Raw genomic sequence first — 21,468 nt, 5'->3', positions numbered from 1 at the left:
GAAAACTCCTAATTTTCACTGGAGGAGATTCCAGTTGGACCTTGCAGCATGATCTCCAGAAACTCTTGAGCCTAGGAAACTTCATTGCCAATACACCACGGTGTAGTGATAAATTCGCCGATAGGTGACAGCAAGGGCATTGACAGAGGTGAGAGGTCACCAAGTTCATCAGGCTCACCCAAGAAGTCAGAGTAAGCTGTTTAAAGACTCGTTGCTGCAATGCCCTGCAAGCCCTGTTGAACAGTAATACCCAGAGCCATGATGACAGCAGTCTGAATCTGCACAGCAGCAGATGAGCTTGCTTGGCAGCAGTCAATGTTCACTAGTAGTCAGATGTTGGGTGTCTGTTGTTTGCTGAAAATGTGTTGCTGGAAAAGCGCAGCAGGTCAGGCAGCATCCAAGGAGCAGGAGATAATCTTCTTCCTGACCTCTCCGCCCCCACCCTCACTCCGGCCTATCACCCTCACCTTAACCTCCTTCCACCTATCACATTTCCAACGCCCCTCCCCCAAATCCCTCCTCCCTACCTTTTATCTTAGCCTGCTGGATACACTTTCCTCATTCCTGAAGAAGGGCTCATGCCCGAAACGTCGATTCTCCTGCTCCTTGGATGCTGCCTGACCTGCTGCGCTTTTCCAGCTACACATTTTCAGCTATGATCTCCAGCATCTGCAGTCCTCACCTTCTCCTCTCTGTTGTTTGGGCTTCCTCAGAAGTTGGGATCAGAAGTTGCATCATGATGGGTCCACAAGTATACAAACTGAGTCAGTCACCACTTCCATGCTGGAAAGGTTGGGTTCAAGCTCTCTGCAAAGCCCTGTGCCAAGTTGGTGCTGAACAACTTCATGCTTCCTAATGTTGAACACATTGTAGGGTTCTGGTTTGCACTCAGTAATTTGCTGATTTTAGATGGTTCAAATCACCCCCAGATTCCTGGTTCCGACACTGGACTTATTAGGGAAGGAGAAAGGAAGAAGGCATTAGACAGGTGTTTCAGGACAAAAGAATCTATTTATTTAAATATGAAAAAGTATAATAAAGAAAATAAAGGTAATTACAGCAAACTTTGTTAATTTCACTATCAGTTATACAGAGGACAGTAATGAAATACACTATTAAACAAAAATTAAACACTATTAGAACTTAAATAGCAGTTTCAATGACAGAAACTAGTCAGGTTTCCTACCCTTGGAGTCCCAAGCACTGTCACCACCTGCGTTTCCCTCCCTGCTAGCTAGGTTGGAAATTTTGGGGTCTCAGAAGTTTAAGCTTACCATCGAGGAAAATGCAGTTTTGAAGTACAGTTGGCTGTGCAAGTTGTCTTGGTTGGAAATAGGTCTGTGTCTGGAAGCTCTTGATCAGATAACGCTTGGTTGGCTTTCCACCTTTCAAATGTCTTCCGATGATACTCTTGGTTTGGCTTCCCAATTCAGCTTCTCTGTTCTGCCTCTGTCATTTTAAGTTTAGAAGCTTCTTGTTGGGGTTTGGAAGCCTGCGGGGAAGCTGCTTGTGCGGGGAGTTTGTTGTTGAAAAGGCTCTCCCCTCTGATTGTGAGCCCCATTATCTCCCCTCAAATCAGTGTTGTCCATTGTGTTCCTGGCGTTTCCTCCTGAAGTCAATTGGCTTTCCATTAGATAAGAATATGTGTAAATGGATTTTGATTGAAGTTGAACGTTTGGTATCTGTATTGGCCCCATACTGTTTGTGCTGGGTAGCCCAAGGTGTAAACGTTAGTTTTGGTCTAGAGTGTTAGGTTTGGTTGATTGTTGTCTTAGATTGGAGGTGTAAATTGGAATTCCAAGCAATGTTTGTGTATTTCTGTCAGAGCTTTTAAAAGTTCTGATAAATCCAGGGTCTCATCCAATATTTTTAGACGATGGGGATTTTTGCTCAATCCTACACCATCAGTATATGTCTGTAGGTTGTCTCACTAAAGTTTTTGTTTTGAGTTGTTTGCAGTGTACCCATGGAAGACCCTATGCCAGTGAGCTGACACCTGGGCTATGTCTTGCCCATTCCATCAAGCCGGGTGTCTTCCGATGTACAAAACCTGCCTCAGTTTATCCTTGACATGTTCACAGCATTTAGTGAGTCAGTTCAGTAATAACATAAGTTTAAACAAATATATAAAGAAACCCTTTGCTAAGTTTAAAATAATGGATCTCCTACACTGTTGTATTGCACCTTTCAGCTTTGTTCATGTGTATCCCAACTCCACTTTCAATGTTCCTGGAACTCTCATCCATTGCATCATTTCTTCATGGTTTAACTTTGTATTGAAATTCTGAGTTCCACCTTTAAATTAATTTAAAACACTACCACTTGGAACCATAAAGTAGAGTCATAAATTGAAATTTTGGGGCCATCAGCACTGAAGCAAATTGGCTGCCATGGAGCTCCAAGTTCAGGGAGGATGTTCGTTTCTAAGAGGCCCCTGATTTCTCCATAACTACCCTCTTCTTTTGCACTTCCCACCATCCCAGTTCTCACTAAAACGCCAAAGCAACTTTCAAATCTAGAAATGGAATCACGGTAGGAAAAAGATTGGCGTGCGCTGATCTAGATGTTATGCTTACAATGGATCACGAATTGGTAACCATCTGACTCCAAGGTGGAAATGCTACCAACTGAGCTACAGTTGACAGCTCAAAAGCACTTCTGGTTATCAAGTTTGTCAGCCAGTGAGCACTGACTGAATTTGATCACATAGGATGGCACAGTGGCAACCATTCTCAGCCAACGTTTCTGCAGTTAGTTAATAGAGACATCGGGAACAAGGACAGAAATGTTCCTTCCCACTCCTCCTCGTCCCAGTCCAAAAACCGTAAAACACTTTACTGGTGTCTATCTATCTAAGATCTGCAAAGTTAGCACATTAGATTGGAATTTCCTCCTGTGTGTTAGTGCAATACCAATACTTACCCAAGGAGCCTTACTCCTGTATCAAACAGTCCCACTCCCTCATTCTTACCATGGACTTTAACCAGCAGAGATGGAGATGTACTTTATGAACAGAGTAGGGAATGGACTAATTTCAAAGAGTTGGTAGACTCAATGACCTGGTATTGGAACTGAAGAAATATACAGAGGCAAAACAGCTTTTAAGATTAACTGGTGTTCGCTGGATACAATGAGCATCTTATAACTGTGCTGTTTCCATTTTAGTTTAATGTAGCACTTCCACTGAGAGTCACAAGGGTTAAAAAGTTTACTGCAGCTCAGGGTTGAGTAGTTTTGTGTGCAGGGTGCCTATTAGAATATGAAGCAAGGAGGGAGGGAGGAGACTTGAACAACCTTGCTGCAGTTAGATCACTCGTGAAGGCAGCTGTTGGAAGAGTCAGCCGCCCACATCAGGAAGTGGTCGGATCTCTGAGAGGAAGGGGAAGCTTAGTGCAGCAGTCTCTCAGCCCTTTTCTTTACGCGAGGCAGTGTACAGCCGTTCATGTTGACGGAACAGAGTCCATGAACTGAGGCAACTCCTTTTCTTTTTGAAAAAGGAAAAAGTCAGGAAAATTGACATTTCTTCTCAACTGCTTCATTGTGCAGGTAAGTTCTCTATTTTGAATGTTTCCTTTTACAGCGCGGGCTGTCAGCTTGTTTGCGTCAGAGTTTCTTCCACTGAAGCCTTTCAATACTGACTGCAGGACAGGAATTTGTGATGAGTGCAGTTTATCAGATTTGTTCCAAGGAATTACCCCAGGGTGTCGCAGGGGAAGTAACAATTTTGTTAATTTGTGTCTGGAACATGGTATATCATGAGCCAGTTTACAGGAACTTTCAGGACAGGTTAGTACTGGAGAAACCGATCAAGTGAAAGACGGGAGTTAAGATTTCCAGTGTCACCAGGACAGTGTCCCGTTTTAACCATAGGATCTAAAGATGCGGCGAAATTGGAACTTCTAATCCAGGGAAGAAACATCCACGACTTGGATTTTTTTAAAAAATGTTCTTAACCACTTAAATATGTCGCTTTAACTCTTTGTGTGCTAAATGAAATATCAGCTTCAACTGTCAGGTTGTGTGGTCTAAGCAATGCACTTTTGCACATTGCAGTCATTTTATTTTCGGGAAATGAAAACGGAATTTCGATGCTCAGCCTCTATTTGCTCTGGCATGGAGCATTTGGAAAGAATTCGTAACCAGCACTGAGAACCTGGATTAGATTTCTCTGGAAAATGTGGTGCGAGTGTGGCGTGCTCGGAGGAGCTGGAGTGATGCACTGCAACAGGATGTTGTAGACATTGCTGCTGTGGTCAGCAGTGGAAAGCATTAGTCAGTGAAAAGACATCTTCTTTTGTTCCTTAGGCATGTTTCTGTTCAGCTTTTTTATATATGTTACAGCATTACTTAACACTCGGTCTGTTGCACACTCCTGTCAGAGTGAGGAAGTTGCACACTCTGTTCCCAGACTAGAGCACAAAAGAAAGGAGACTGACGTTGAGAGAGTGGTGATTTGCAAGAGATGCCATCTTGAATGAGAGGTGAAACTAATGTCCCACTTCCTCCACCCCCTCAGGTGAATGTAAAGGATCTTGTTTTGGAGAAAGGTACAGAGTAGTGTTTCACCCATTTAATTCTGATGGGATTACTTTAAGAATATTGATACCTACCAATTTATAAAGTAAATTTAAACAATTTTCTAACAGTTAGAATGATCTGGCCTCCAACCATAATTCAAAAAGGTTTAAAGCAAAGCTCTGTTTTTATAGATTTTATTCTCTTCCTGCTGAAAAATTACAAGGCAATTTAGTCTCTGGTTCTTTGAGCTGTGTTTTGGAGATTGCAGTCTTTCCCACCTTCCAGTGTTTACTTTTTTTATATTAGGAGACTGGAAAGTCCCTAGTAATAAACCAAATAACACACTCCGGTTCTTCCTTGATCACCGATGCAAGTCTTGTCCAAAAATGTTAAAGGCCTTTGGAACATCCTCAGTTTCCCTTGATCTGATGGCTTTCTCTGTTCACCAGAAGAAAACAAAATAATTGTAACTTAAAACCAAAACCCTGAGATGTAGGTGTTACCAGAAAGACAGGCATTTATTGTCTGTTGCTGATGCCCTTCAGAAGGTAGTGGTGAGTTGCTGCCTTGAATGGCCAACAAGACACTGCCAAGGTGCTGTTAGGTAGAAAGTAACAAGAGTCTGGCCCAGCTGCAGTGAAAGATTGGCATTACGGTTTGTGCCAAATTTAATATAGGTGATTTGGAGGGAACTTTCAAGATATTAATGTGCCTGTGCATCTCCTGCCCTTGATAAAAGATGACAGATTTGGAAAACGCTATTGAAGAGGTTGGGTTTCAAGACTGGAATTTAAACCCAAACCTTCTGTTAATTGCCTGAATACTCCTGTGTTAAAGCCATGGAAATATCCTTGTATCTTCATTAAATTAATTCTACTATTAATAGAATGAAGCATTGGAAACAGTTTTTGAGTTATATTCTGATATAGATCGATGTGTGGAGTCCGTATCATTGTTCACTTTTTTGCTAATGAGAAAAGTGAGAGTTTGGTTGCGTCAAATAGATGGTCTGTAGTCTCTTTTGAAGACTAGCAGTAATGTGAAATGCTTTTGTTTATCTGTTCTCTGCTAAATACTTTAGCTATTTTTGACATTCTGGTTCACCTCAACTGTCATGTCATTTCCAGACTTGAGAATGGCTCCTGAAAGAAGAAAAAATAGTAACTGAGATCACTTTAAGATGGAAACTTTAGGGCTAGTACATTATATGGGTAACAGAGTTTTACAAACTGCAATTATTCCCAAATTTAAGCTAACTGATGGCAATGTTACACTTGGTAGCAATTCTGCTACGTTCATAGAATAATCATAGAATCCAATCAGTGTGGAAACAGTCCCTTAGGCCCAACAAGTCCACACCAACGCTCCAAAGAATAACCCACTCAGACCCATTTCCCTCATCTATTACTCTACGTTTATCACTGACTAATGCAACCAACCCACACATCCATGAACACTATAGGCAATTTATCATAACCAACTCATCTAACCTGCACATTTTTGCATTGTGGGAGGAAACCGGAGCAAACCCATGCAGACACTTGGGATAATGTGCAAGCCCCACGCAGACAGTCGCCTGAGGCTGGAATTGAACCTGGGTTTCTGGCACTGTGAGGCAGCAGCACTAACCACTGAGCCACCGTGCCGTCCAAGCTAGGGTGGGTAAAATCAGTCAATATTCCCACTCCTGATCAGAAGTTACTGAATATTGTTGTTGAATGTGAAAAGGATTAAGCTCAGCTGTGATGATGTTTGCAGTTGAATAGTCACTGGTGGGGGTCTGAAATGAAGAATGGATGTATGATCATAAATAGAAGCTTGTTCCATCCTCCAGTGGGATCATTGGCTGATCAGATTGTGAGCTTATCTCAATTTTACTACCTGTCCTTCATACTGCCTGCTCCCATAACTCTTAAGTGCCAGGTGAATCTAAACTCTAAATCAGCCTTAAATACATTTAATAACCCCTCACCTCACTACTCTCAAGACAATTCCAAAGACTAGCAACTTTGAGAGGAGAGATTCCTATATTTCCATCTTAAATGGGAGATCCCTTAACTTAACCCACTCCCCAACAGTTCTAGATTCCCCCACAAGGAACTATAGATCATTGAGTCTGATATCGATGGGGGGCAGATTGTTGGAGGGAATCCTGAAGGACAGGATTTACATGTATTCGGAAATGCAAGAATTGATTAGAGATAGTCAACATGGCTTTGTGGGTGGGAAATCATGTCTCACTAACTTGATTGAGTTTTTTTGAAGAAGTAATGAAAAGGATTCAGGGTAGAACGGTGGATGTGATCTATATGGACTTCAGTAAGGCATTCGACAAGGTTCCTCATTGTAGGCTGGTTAGCAAGATTAGATCATATCGAACACAGGCAGAACTATCCATTTGGATACAAAACTGGCTCAAAGGTAGAAGATAGTGTGGGTGGTGGAAGGTTAGTTTTCAGACTGGAGGCCTGTGACCAATGGTGTGTCATAAGGATCAGTGCTGGGTCCACTGCTTTTCGTCATTTATATAAATGATATGGATGTGAATGTAGGAGGTATAGTTAATAAGTATGCAGATGATACCAAAATTGGAGGTATAGTGGACAGCAAAGAAGATTATGTCAGAGTACAACAGGATCTTGATCAGATGGGCCAAGGGGCCATGGGGTGGGGGATGGAGTTTAATTTAGATAAATATGATGTGCTCCATTTGGAAAGGCCAATAGGGGCAGGACTGATACACTTAATGGTAAGGTCCTAGGGAGTGTTGCTGAACAAAGAGAGCATGGACTGCAGGTTCATGGTTCCTTGAAAGTGGAGGCACAAGTAGATAGGATAGTGAAGAAAGTGTTTGGTATGCTTTCCTTTTATTGGTCAGAGCATTGAGTATAGGAGTTGGAAGGTCGTATTGCAGCTGTACAGGTCTTTGGTTAGGCCACTTTTGGAATATTGTGTCCAATTCTGGTCTCCTTCCTATTGGAATAATGATGTGAAATTTGAAAGAGTTCAGAAAAGATTTACAAGATGTTGCCAGGGTTGGAGTATTTGAGCTATAGAGAGAGACTGGGGCTGTTTCCCTGGAGCATGAGAGGCTGAGGGGTCTCCTTTATAGAGTTGTATAAAATCACAAGGGGCATGGATAAGACAAATAAATAAGGTCTTTTCCCTGGGGTGGGGAAATCCAGAATTAAAGGGCATAGGTTTAGAGTGGGGGGAGGGGGGGGGAGATTTAAAAGGGATATAAGGGGCAACTTTTTCATGCAGAGGGTGGTGCGTGTATGGAATGAGCTGCCAGAGGAACTGGTACAATATTTAAAAGGCATCTGGATGGGTATATATGAATAGGAAGGGTTTAGAGGGATATGGGCCAAGTGCTGGCAAATGGGACTAGATTAATTTAGGATATCTGATCAGTATGCAAGTTGGACCAAAAGATCTGTTTCCATTATGTACATCTTTATGACTCTAAGGAGGAAACCCACTCAGCATCTACTGTTAAGCTACCATCATATAGAATATTTTGGACTTGTCAGTCTTAGGGATGGAAAAAATGGTTAGAAACATATTTATTCAAAACATCATTTGCAGGGCTAGGGGGATGAGCAAGGGAGTGGGACCAATCAGATAGATCTTTCAAAATGCCATCATGGGCATAATGTTCAAAAGGGAGTCCTTCAGCAATATAAAATATTTGAGATTAAATGTTAATATTCAGCACATGATTTATCTTTTATTATTGCAGGTTGGACCGAAGGGTCTGTTCCCATGCTGTACACCTTTATGACTCTATGATGAAAATCTGGATATAGTTTTTAAAACAAAAATAATTTTTCAGGTTTACTCCCTGTTGCTAGTGAGCTGCACATAAGTCATAGGAGAAAGTGAGGTCTGCAGATGCTGGAGATCAGAGCTGAAAATGTGTTGCTGGAAAAGCACAGCAGGTCAGGCTGCATCCAGGGAACAGGAGAATCGACGTTTCGGGCATAAGCTTATTCTCCTGTTCCCTGGATGCTGCCTGACCTGCTGCGCTTTTCCAGCAACACATTTTCAGCACATAAGTCATAGCTGGGGATACAGAGGCCATTGAAGGTAGTTGTTCAGGTTCAGATCACAAGATCAAACCAGTGTGTATACACACACACACATCCTGTTGCTACTGCCATGAGATGCAAACATACCCCATTGGGATTGTGATTGAAGGTGTCTAACATGCAGAATTGCGCATCCATTCAGAAGTCTTGATGGGCAGTAAGAAATATGGCAACCAGCAGCAAACGTTAATCAAAAATTTCTCACAATGGTAACAGGGAGTTTCTGAAAAATGTCCGAGAACTAGCTTTGGGAGTATAGTAAATGGCTGACCCTTGTTCTATTTTGTAAGCTGGACATAAATATTTTATCTAAAGCTATGAAAAGCCCATTAGTGCATGCCACAGTTGTTAGAATAACCAATGGTTTCATGCTGTTCTGTATCAATGTGTGCTTCCAGTCACTAATAATTCTCTCCATCTGCTTTAGTTCCAGACGAAATAAATGTCTTACCACAGCTTCCTGCTTGAGCCAATCAGCTGTCATGCCTGGAATAAAGACAGGACCCGTGAGTATTTATTTCAAATAAATGCAGTGTAAACCATTCTGACTGCCCTAAACTAAAGTAATTGTAACCAAGTGTCTTCATTTCAAATGCTAATTAACCTCGATGTCTTAACATGATTGCATATCTCCAGAACTCAGTAGCTTCATCCCCAATCCTGCTTTTGGAATTCCATAGAAAGGAGTGGAAAAAGGGTCAGGGTTAAATGTATTGTTAAAATATTGTAAAAGAGTTACTGAGATGATAGCTCAAATGTCAGTGAGTTAAACTTGAATTCTTGTTTCCCCATAGATTTCTAAAGAATTGATGATGTCTCAGCACTTGATAAGCATGCCACACCCATTGTGGCTAATCGTTTTACAAAATTAGGTTTTAAACAGAATAAGCTTGGCTCAGGAAGAAAATTCAGAGGGTTAGTTAAAAGTTCATCTTGTTTAGGTCAAGTAGAGCACTGCACTAGGATGGTATTGAATAGCACATTTGACGTTTTCAATTGTCTCACAACCATGAGTTATCTTGAATTGAACGAACTGAGTCTGATTTTAACTGCCATGCTGTAGTTTCACATATTGTGAAATAAAACAGCTCAACAATTTCATAGCTGGTTGTTCCGGCCAAATACTTTCATGTCTGCCTTTACAAAGGTTAAGGATGTTCAAGTGCAAGATACACAAGTTTCTAAATAAGATAACAAAAAAACCCTCTTGGTTAAATCCAGGGGTTGCATTATCAATTAGGTGTTGGACTATGTAGGCACAGACTTAAATGCAAGATATTCAGATCCCTTGTGTGAGCATTCAGTATTACTATACCAAAGAGAATACCTAGCCCAAGACCTTAAACTTGTGTCTGCAACTTAATGGAATTTTAGCCTGTACAGGTGTACAATGAAACACCCTTGTCACTAGATCCATTTCCTTTGTAAATTGAGTATAAATTGGTTCTTAGTCTTAGCATATTCATTATAGGAGGTTTGATCACTCCATTTGAAATATAGGGCTATTATTGGGTAGGTACCTGTACTATGTACTTCACTGTAACTGAGAACAGTAATAACTAATCAAAGATGCTAGCATGTGATTGTAACTGACTAATGGTTCGAGCACCTGAAGGTGGTGAGTTACATACTATAGGTGGCAGCTTGCACTATTTTCGAAGTGCTGCTTTATTCAATTACTAGAAACTATCTGACAGCTAACAAAAAAATGCCTTCTGGAGGAAGTTAATGCAATTCACAGACTGAGGAATCTATATATTCAAGTAAAATGCATTGAAACAGTCTGTGCAGCAAAGTAAAATCCAGATGGACAGAACACCAGAGAACGATTACAGAGCTGTGTTCAATCATATACCGACAGATCAAGGATCAGTTTGGCACTCGATGCTAACCAGAATTTTATATCCTTGTTCCGTTTGCACCCTCATACTGTGCTTTCTGTTAGACCAGTGTGACTGATTTTCAGCAGTTGCTCAGGCCTATAAACCTTAGCTTTCAAAATGCCGTGCTTTGACAAAATCCCATCTCAGTGACAGCATAGTGAACCATAGTATTTCTGTTGGGCTGTGCTGAAGACAGCCTCACATGAATCCTAAGTAACTTTACTGGTGAGGATTTGAAAGATTCCATCTTGCTTTTTAAACTTTTACAGTGAATGTTTTCATTGTAACAAAGTGAGCTTTTTTTCTAAGATATATTGATTTTCTTAACCACCTTAAAACAATTTTAAAGAGAGACCATTTTTAAAAAAAAAGCACCAGACCCTTTTATGTTAAGCACTCTTCCAGCTGGTTGTATTCAGTACATTCATTTATTTCTATTCAAATTAAAGCATAATTTTCCTTCAGCGATGTTGGAACTTGTCTGGAAGCAGTCTGCTGTTCGTCTTGCTGCAGGTTTGTTGAGTGGCATTGGTATGCTGATGTATTGTTCAATTACTGAAACATTTGTTCTAGCCCAGGCTTGTATGGTCATGTAGTGCTGTTTCATAAAAATAAGTCAGTAGAAGGTAGTTTAGACTCAAATTGGGTTGATTTAAAGTTAGGTTGTCCCTTTTTATGCCCACCTTATTTTGTTCTTGTAAATCCTCACTCTCAGCCTATTAGTATGAAGGTTATATTCTTCAAGATTTGATTATTGACATCCCCCCTCCGCCCCCCACCCCCTCCAATTGCTATTTAAAAAGCCCAGTTCAGCAATACCCCTCCCCTTTCCCCATTTGTAATATTTGTATCTCTAATCAAAATTAAACATTCAATTAAATTAAAAATAATACATTAAATAATGTCCTAATTGTCTCCGTGATTATGTTGAATACTGTAATTCTACAGATTGAACTTCAAATCCAGAAGACTGCAGGCCAAACCTGGAGGTGTGGCAGTTTCATTTTGTGTGCCATACATTAAATGTCCTAATTGTCTCTGTGATTATGTTGAATACTGTAATTCTACAGATTGAACTTCAAATCCAGAAGACTGCAGGCCAAACCTGGAGGTGTGGCAGTTTCATTTTGTGTGCCTATACTGCGATATCAGCCAATTCAGGCACACAGTAACCAAAGATTATCTGTCTATTTTTCTCCCATCTTTCTTCAGTAGCTCAATGACACAAGCAGATTCACAGGCTTGCTTCTCTCCTGTCACAAACATGTGCTGCTTGTTTTTGTTATGTTGTGACTATTGAACTCTAAATGAAATAATTATCAATGACTATGTTGAGCTTGATCCTAAGGTGTTTTTATGGCATAAAGTGAAGTCACATTGAACTATCATAGCATGTAAAGATATTAGCACATTTGTGTGAAATCCCTTTGAAAATAATTGAAGAACGACCTTGTGTATAGTTCATTTCATGGACTCAGAGCATTCCAAAGGACTTTACAGCCAATTAGAGACATTTGGAATTGTACTACTTATTGAAATGTAGGAGGCTAAGCTGTCAATTTGCACACAGCTGGGTCTCTCACAACAGCAATTAGGTAATGAGCGTATTGTCTGTTCTAGTGATGTTGTTTCAGGGATAAACATTGGCCAGAGCACCATCGGGACCTTCAAAGTCTCATTTGGTAAAAACGGTGTGGGCCACTTGAGAGGACAGACAGAGCTTTGTTTCACATCACCTGCTAAAGGCAGCACCTCTGACGTTTCAGTGCTGAAAATGTCAGCCTAGCCTGTGCTCAACACCACCATCTTGTCAGAACTGCACTCAAATGAATTTCACACAAACATATTAACGTGTTTGAATGATAATGTCTCAACCACAACTTTACATCAATAACCTGGAAGGCTACACCCGGTTACAAATATTAGGTATTAAAATAGATTAAATAGAGAAATAAAGAAAAAACTACAAGTCCTATATTACAGTTCTTCATAGTATAAATTAGGAAAATAAAAATAAATAGTTAAAAGATTAGATATTTGCTGGCACCTCCATGCTGTCCAGAGAGGAGCAGTGTTGTTAAAGTTGCTAAGCTTTGGATGAAATGGTAAAGCAAGGTTCCATCTCTTCCCTCAATCAGATATCAAAAATCCCATAGTAGACTTCTCAAGAAGATATAGCTGTCAGGTAACAGCATTAGTTATTTATCTCATCAGCTCTCTTTGAATAATGGCTGCTTTTGCATTCCAGTTTTAATTCATCCACTATTGGTGGGCAGGTCTGGGGTCTGAACTCGAAGCTCTGGACTGCTATCTCTCCACCTCTGGTTCTTTCCTCCTTTCAGACACTCCTTAAAGTCTACATATTGACCAAGGTTTTGATCATCTAACCTAATACCTCCTTAAGTAGCATAATTGTCATATCTTGTCCGCATAACTGAAGCCCTTGGGCATATTTCATTACATTAAAGATGTTATCAAAACACAAATTGCTGGTGTTTTGCTACTTGCGGGACTTTGATCTAGTTTAATGACTGTTTTCTATGTTACAACTGTGCCTACGGGTCAAAATTACTTCATTTGCTGCAAACAGCAAGTTGTTCACTTCCTGTAGAGTTGCAGGCATTCAGAGGATGTTGGGGAATTTTTGTTTCTGCAGAAACCACAGACTGATGACATACAAGAGCATGGCCAGAGCTTGTGGCCTGCATGGTCAGAATAGAGGAAGCTGCACCAAGTTCCCTGCTAGTTTTGTGCACAGTCTGCTTTGCTGAGGCTACAGAATTCTTTTTGTTCTTGTTAAAGCTTTGTCCAGGACGAAAAGGGCTTAGTGTTAAATTGAGACAGCAACAAATTTCTTTTCCCACCAGTTTCCTACTCTGCTTTCTACAATTCTTATTCTTGTTTTCAAATTGCACTCTGCCCTCTTTTAGCCTGACAATTCTCTGAGAGCTTGCCTTCATTGCTTAGACCTTTGAATATGGGAATTGGGATGTCATGCTGAGGTTGTACAGAATATTAGTGAGGCCTCTTCTGGAATACTGTGTACTTTCTGGTCATCCTGCTGTAGGAAGATTATTATTAAATTGGAAAGGGCTCAGAAAAGATTTTACCAGGATGTTGCTGGGAATGGAGTGTGTTTCAGTTAGGCTGGATAGACTGGGACTTTTTTCACTGGAGCATAGGAATTTGAGGGCTGACCTTTATAGAGGTTTACAAAATCATGAGAGATATAGGGGTTTTTCCCCTGCAATGGGGGTGTTCAAAATTAAGGAGCGTACTTTTAAAGTGAGAGGAGAAAGATTTTAAAAAGAACATGAGGGAACTTTTTTCACACAAAGGGTGGTTAGTGTGTGGAATGAACTGCCCGAGGAAGTGTGGATGCAGGTACAGTTACAACGTTTAAGAGGCATTTGGATAAGTACATGAATAGGAAAGGTTTGGAGGGATATAGGCCAAACACAGACAAGTAGGAACAAGATTGTTGTGGACTAGTTGGACCAAAGGGTCTGTTTCCATGCTGTATGACTCTATCTCAGTATGCCTGACTCCTAGCCCCTCTCACACCCATGCGCACACACACTCATGCACATGATTTTAGGTGATCCACATGGCAGCTATGTTATGCTCTGAAATGCCCCTTCTAAACCTTGGTGCCGCTCTAATTCTTTAAAATGTGCCTTGAATGCTACCTCTTTGACCAAGCTTATGTCAGAGGTAATGTTTAAGTACATTTTAAAGGAGAGGCACCAAGGTTTAGAGGGAGCATTTCAGAGCAGAGCTTGGCTGCTATAAAAGCCTCTGCTCTCATAGCTCAGTATCAACCCTTTTGATCATATATTGGTATATGTTCTAAGACACAAAAGGCAGTATCCATGATGCGGTTGTTATCCACTACCAAAAGAAAAGCAGGAACTTGCTGGTACCTCAGCTGAATGTAAATTAAGGCAGTGAGGGACAGGTGGAGGTATAGAAACTGCAGCCAGGTCCGCTCCTGTCGTCATCCAGCTTCACCTGATTCACACTTTCCCAGCTGGGGTCAGTGGAGGTCAATCATGATCAGGAATGAGGCCAATCCTGTTAAAACAGGCAGAGGGGAAGCTCATGGCTCTGAGAACTGTGGTGAATGTTGGTTAATTTAAGAAGGAAAGCAGTGGCTTTTATACAGTATCTTTCTTCACTTAAGAATATTTCAAAAGGCTTAACAGCCAATGAAGTATATTTTTGAAGTTCAGTTGACACTGTAACTTTGGACGAGTTAGCAAGCTTCCATGAGCAGAAATGTTGTAATGATTAGAATGTGGAGAAGGCATCACTGAATATTGGTGTCAGTTTGATTACCACTGCACTTTCAGTGTTAATTAACCTTGTATCAGTGATGTTAGCAAAATTTCCTACCTGCCTTGACTACTTGTTACTTTTGCCAACTGAGTATTAAAGAAATCTTAAACAATTACTACTTTCCTGACTGAGTAGATAAATCCCTCGGACATTTGAACAGACATGACATTTTGGTAACTTGTCATTATTTCATAGTTTCTTTTTTTCTCCCAGAAGAGTCTGAAATCTAAAACTCTGGTTAAAAGTAGCAGACCCTGCAGCCATAATTCCTCGATGGGACTTTGAATATTGTGAGCCGGATAACTGATTAGGTTCACAGGGCACTAAAGGTGCTTGCAAAAAAAGATAGTGCAGTGATTAATGCATCTGTAAATGCTCTGCACAGAAAAGCTTTGTTTAAATAGGGATTGCATAAACTTTCCATGGTCAAAACCTTAGTAGGAGGAGGAATAGTAAATTATGTTGAGTTGAAAGAGCAGGCTGTTTCAACATATTCTTTCTAGTACTGTTTCAGCTGCTTTTCTGTCTGAATTAGTTGGTGCAGATTCTTTTTAGACATTTAGAAAGTTAAAGAGCCAGTGCTGAATATTGACATCAGTTTTATTACCAGTGCACTAAAGTGTTAACGAACCTTAAGCTCAGTTGGTAGCGCTCTTGTATCAAAGCCTAAGATTTATGAGTTCAAGGCCAATCCAGAAACTCTAGTTTATAGACATGGGAGCAACTTAGTTGCTCAGTGGGGTCTGCACCCACTCTAAATAATCAAAGGGTAAGTTAACAGTCATTTTCCCGGTCTGCTGGCAAAATGGGTAACCCCAGTGTCCAGATAAACTATTGCACCATTGATCGGGTGGTCCACTGAGGGGCGTTTACAGAACTGCAAATCTCACTGCTAGAGAGGTTTTACATCAGATCAGCAGGACCTGCCTGAGTGGCCCCAGTAGAGGAGCAAGTGTTTTAAATTTCCTCCCAAGGGTGCCTCTGGAATGGAGATACCTACTTGAGCTCAATGGTGATGACTATTGGAGACATTATTGAGACTCCAAAAAGGTGGCTCAGTGGTTAGCACTGCTGCATCAGCGCCAGGGATCCGGGTTCAATTCCTGCCTCAGGCGACTGTGCAAACTCCACACAGAAATTCTCCCCGTGTCTGCATGGGTTTCCTCCGGGTGCTCCGGTTTCCTCCCACAGTCAAAAGATATGCAGGTCAGGTGAATTAGTCAAGATAAATTGCCCATAGTGTTAGGTGCATTAGTCAGGGGTAAATGTAGGGGAATGAGTCTGGGCGGGTTGCTCTTCGGAGGGTTGTGTGGACTTGTTGGGCCGAAATCTAAACTACCGACACATTGAGGTAACAATGTGCAGTGTCAGCCCGGTGACCTATCTCGTGGCTACCCATAGGAAGGTTACCCCTGGCCATCCGTGTGGCTCAGGATCCAGGTAAGCTCCCAGTTAGGAAGACAAATAGTATATTGGCCTTCACTGCAAGAGCATTTGAGTTCAGAAGTGGGGTTGTTTTACTGCAGTTATACACTTTTCTGGTGAAACCAGATCTGGAGTATTGTGTGCAGGTTTGGTCTCCCTATCTAAGAAAGGATATACTTGCCACAGAAGGAATTCAGTGAGGTTTGCTAAGCTGTAATGGGGATGACCGATTGCTTTAACTAGGCCTGCATTCACTAAAGGTAGATGGATGCGAACAGGTCTGATTGGGTCCTATCATATTCTAACAGGGCTGGACAGACTGAATGCAGAGAGGATGTTTCCCCTAGTTCAGGAGTCTCAACTAGAGGGTTATAGCCTCAGGAGATGAGGTAAATCATTTAGGACTGAGATGAGTAAACATTTCTTCACTCAAAGGGTAGTGAATCTGTGAAAGTCACTGAATTCTATTCAAGAAAGCGAGAGAGAGAGAAATTTCCAGATTTTAAAGGGATGGGGAGAAAATGGGAATATGGCATTGAGAAAGAGGGTCAGCAAGCTCAAAATTATCTACTCCTAGATTCTATGTTTCTACATCAGGACTCTCCTTACATCTAGAAAATTCTAGTCTCTACTACCCTGCCTAAAGCATTATTCTAAATATTTAATAACTTTTGAGTTAAAAACATTTTTTCTATGCATTAATAGCAATGGGGGGAAAATCCCTCAAGGCAATTTATTTGAATAAATGAATCAGTATTAAGTTGCCAGCATAAATAGCAGATCACCTGAAAATAATGTTGATTTCTGCCAACACACTGCTTTGAGACTCACTTGGCACTGGCAACAGTTCTGGTCCATAACCACATGCAAACTGTATTCTGACATTCAAATACAGTCCCACCCACCTTCCGTTTCTTTGTGACAAAACTTCTCTAAACAGTCTCACTTATTGCTTTCATCTTTTGTCAAAGTCAAGTTCCTGTTTCAGTGCTGAGGTTAGTTGCCCTTATTTGGAAGTAATAATAACTTCCAGTTCTGTTTCCTATAGCTAACTCATTGTTCACATTTATAGTGTTCTACAGCATTATTGAATAGCGACTGATTCAGTGTGACACACTGGTTATTAAAAGGTGAAAGGTTAGTGATAAATAGTCAAATAGCTGTACCTCTTGTACTGAAATCCTGCAGGGAATAAACTACATCCAGGCCTGGCCAATAACTGCAAGCCACCAGAAATATTAAGGTCACAAGTCCGAATTTACAACTAATACAGAATTTAGATAAATAAACAGGTCAACTGTTTACCTGATTCAGATTGCATAATGAAGTAATAATGAAGTTTCAATTTGATGCAGTTAGGTTGAAACCAGGAACATGTTCTCAGTTGGCTGTGTCTATTTTGCTGTTGTATTTATCTCATTAAGATCCTCTCCATTCGAGGCTGAGAGGTTATGGTTTTCTTGACTCGATTGGCTGATTTGGGTTCATGCTTCACTGCCTTGCCTCTGAGGCCTTGAATGTTTTCCACGTAAACTGGAAACCAGGACTGAAGGTGGAGACATGCTTCAATCATTTCACAAAAGAGAAATGTCGGTCCTGGATATAACTGAGCTCATTACTACTGTATTTGGACTCCAATTCTTTCATCTTGGCTCTTGGCCAAGTTAACATTCACAGATGTTGGGGAAACGCATGTTATAAATGCTGACTTCTTGTCTCAGCAAGTTTGTACAATGCACAGTGTTTTATGGCACAAGCTTTAGCATTCCAGTGTGTACTAACAGGGAGATTCAAACTAGGAAGCAACAGATTCCATTTATTGGGCCCTTTTGACTTGGAGGAAATCGTATTAGAACAATAATGCAGCAGGAAGGAAAGGAGAATTTGAAGGCATAAAAAAAGAGAAAAATTATGCTCTAGAGTGTTTTTAAAACCGAAAAGCAGCAAGGTGGAGATGTGGGTAAGGAGCCCCAGTGGGAGGAAGCGTGATAGTGGAGCAGAATAAGAGGTGAAAGCTGATAGAGAGGATCAGGAGACACATGGCAGGAGTTTGTCACTTGGGTAAGGTGAGGCAAAACCACAAATTCTGTAAACAACACCTCGAGGCATAGGGAATCAATGAATGTTATGTAAAATGAGTATAGAATGGATGAGATAACCTGAACCACCAGGCTGAATGTATTTTATTTATGATTATTTCAAGATGTGAGTGTTGCTGGCAAGGCCATCATTTGATGCCCATCCTTAATTGCCCTTGAACCGATTGGCTTGCTGGGCCATTTCAGAGGGCAGTAACTTTTTTGTGAAGGCTGTTGGAGCATTCGAACCTGCACCTTGTCTCCTCAGCTAGGAACAACACCTCTTTAAAGTCACTGCTTTTATTTGCAGTTTCAGGATGATTTATGCAAAATGAATCTGACACTATCGACCAAAAGGCCAAGCTTGTATTATTTAACACCTGCTGAGCCCCTAGCTCTTTCAGTAGCCTTGGCAATGGCTGCTAACCACATTTAGGCCATCTTTCATGTGAAATTATACTCTCCAATTGTCACCAATGACATATGTGCACAGTGGTTAGCACTGTTGCCTCACAGCGCCAGAGACCCGGGTTCAATTCCTGCCTCAGGCGACTGACTGTGTGGAGTTTGCATGTTCTCCGCGTGTCTGCGTGGGTTTCCTCCGGGTGCTCCGGTTTCCTCCCACAGTCCAAAGATGTGCAGGTCAGGTGAATTGGCCATACTAAATTGCCTGTAGTGTTAGGTAAGGGGTAAATGTAGGGGTATGGATGGGTTGTGCTTTGGCAGGTCGGTGTGGACTTGTTGGGCCGAAGGGCCTGTTTCCACACTGTAATGTAATCTAATCTAAAAACTCTGAAAATAACTATCGTGCCAATGGAATTATTAATCCTCAGTTGCATGGCCTGGTGTTGAAATATCAGACAAGAGGAGATTTTATGCTTGTAAACGACGTTTTCTCTTAAGGGTGAATGTGAAATCTTATCTGTGTGCACTGTGGATTGAACAACAGGAAATGAAGCACAAAACTCCACATCCCTTAGTTAATGGATTCCCTCTTTTAGCCAAAAGTGAGAGAATGCTTTATTTCCTATGTAGTTAGTGGTCCATTAATGATGTTGAATAAACATAAGACCTTTGAAACATGTAGTTTGTTTAGCTGTTCAAGTAATGTCAGAAAATGGACGTTTATCGTTACATGTAACCCTTTCCTCTTCAAAATATCCTGCTAACCAGCTGCTGTTATCCAGGATTTTTCTGAGAAGTAAATACTTTTTCCTTGCATATGTGTACTTTATTAGGTACTCTTCAGCCCAGTAAATTTGTTAAAATGTTTGAAGCAGCACAGGGATAGGATTTACAAGCTTCCTGGAATTAAAGTAATCCCATCGTAGTGCAACAGGCAACACAGGAGAGAAATCATTGGTGAATTGTGTGGGTTTTCAGCGTTATTTGAAGACATTTTTATTTGTTAGCATTGCAGATGAAGCAGTTGGAGGTGAGAGGTCACACAATGAAACCTAACCAGAGGGAGTGACCAGTGGAGAGAATTCACTGTTGTGCACTCTCTTGAAATGTTGCCCACTGTGCTTTAGACTTTTTTTGTTTAACCATTCGTTGTTCAATTTATTCACGGTCACAGCTTGGACATATACAGTAAAATCAACAAAGTAAGGTCTGAAGTCTTTAGCCCTACCATGCTTCCTACAACCTTCCATTCCTCATTCCCATTGCTATTAAAAATATGACACTCAGCAAGCCAGCCCCCTTGTGATACATAAAGCCAGTGCTTCACAGACCTCTTCTCTATAATCCCATTTCAAGGCTTGAAGGTTGACAGGACCCTCAGTGAGATCTTTGAGAGTCTAGGTAGCCTGCCTGTTGGAGCAGGATTAAGACTGATGTAACTCCGAGCTTCCTGGTCGCTGTTGGTGCCTTGGAGCACATGACCCTAAAATTTCAGTTTGTGATCCCACGTTGATCCTGACCCCCCCCCCCCCCCCCACTTTGGAAAGCTCTGGATTAAAGAAGCATTTGGCTTCTCTTCGTGTCCCTGAACTTTGGATAGTGATCCCTATGCCTTTCTCTGCTAACTTTCACTAATGTAAAAAACAATTTTCTTAGAATCCCTACAGTCTGGAACGAGGCCATTTGGCCCAACAAGTCCACACTGGCTCTCCGAAGAATATCCCACCTAGACCCATTTCTCTAGTCTATTACTCTACATTTCCCCTAACCAATGCACCTAACTTACATGTTCCTGAACACTAGCAATTTTGTATGGCCAACCTACACATCTTTGGACTGTGGGAGGAAACCAGAGACCCAGAGGAATCCCACATAGACACTGGGAGAATGGTGCAAACTTCACAGACAGTTGCCCAAGGCTGGAATCGAACCAGGGTTCCTGGCGCTGTGAGGCAGCAGTGCTAACCACTGAGCCACCATGTCACCCCTTCTTCTCACTTCTAACTTCCTGTTTTTCACATTTATCTGAAAATGGTTCCTGAATTGTTATTTTGATTTTGCCACATGGTTTTTATTTTTGACTTGCTTCCTCAGAAATTGCTATTTGTCCCAACAACCATGAGGTTCACATTTACAAGAAAGAAGGGTCCAAGTGGAACAGGATTCACGAGTTGAAGGAACACAGTGGCCATGTGACAGGTGAGACCCACTGTACACCATTCTGTTGTATGTCAGGTAGTGCAAGACATCTGTGTTCATACAAGCTCCCTGCATCAGAACAGACTTACAGCTTAGTGGCTTATCCATGATGAGCCTCAGCACAGGCCAGTCTTCTCGACTTTGGATTTCATGAAGCTGAAATTATTTAAAATAGTTTTCAAATAAATTATTGTAATAACATTCACAAATAAGGAAGGAAGAACATTTCATTTATATAGTGCCTTACACAATCACATGTGCCTTGAGGTTTTTCAAAGCCAATGTACTTTTGAATATTAGCAAGAGCTAATGCAAATAAAAATACCTTTTATTTAATGGTTTAGTGTCCATACAGGACTCTGTCCAACGTTTCGGCTATTCTAAGTTCCAATTGTAATCATTTCCTTCAGTAGTTTAGAATCATTGCTGCTAGATTATATCATAAGTAACAGGATTACACTATTATACACCAATATAGAATGTATACTGTAGAGATATTCCAATATATTTTAGGAAGCTTATGCCAGTGTA

General features: G+C 41.0%; 1 protein-coding gene across 1 annotated transcript in view; it reads left to right on the top strand.

Annotated features, from left to right (window-relative positions):
- The first annotated feature begins 3,354 nt into the window (after positions 1–3,354).
- LOC122560808 (actin-related protein 2/3 complex subunit 1B-like) overlaps positions 3,355–21,468 on the top strand; it is a 33,044-nt gene continuing 14,930 nt past the window's right edge. Inside the window, exons 1-3 of the mRNA XM_043711918.1 lie at positions 3,355–3,546; positions 9,037–9,115; positions 20,833–20,937. Of these exons, the coding sequence (XP_043567853.1) occupies positions 9,052–9,115; positions 20,833–20,937 (169 nt within the window). The 5' untranslated portion in view covers positions 3,355–3,546; positions 9,037–9,051. The remainder of the gene's footprint in view (positions 3,547–9,036; positions 9,116–20,832; positions 20,938–21,468) is intronic.

This window comes from Chiloscyllium plagiosum, chromosome 21 (genome assembly GCF_004010195.1).
Source record: "Chiloscyllium plagiosum isolate BGI_BamShark_2017 chromosome 21, ASM401019v2, whole genome shotgun sequence".
Taxonomy (NCBI): domain Eukaryota; kingdom Metazoa; phylum Chordata; class Chondrichthyes; order Orectolobiformes; family Hemiscylliidae; genus Chiloscyllium; species Chiloscyllium plagiosum.
The sequence above is the reverse complement of the archived record's forward strand: the minus strand, read 5'-3'. Positions and strand labels throughout refer to the sequence as shown.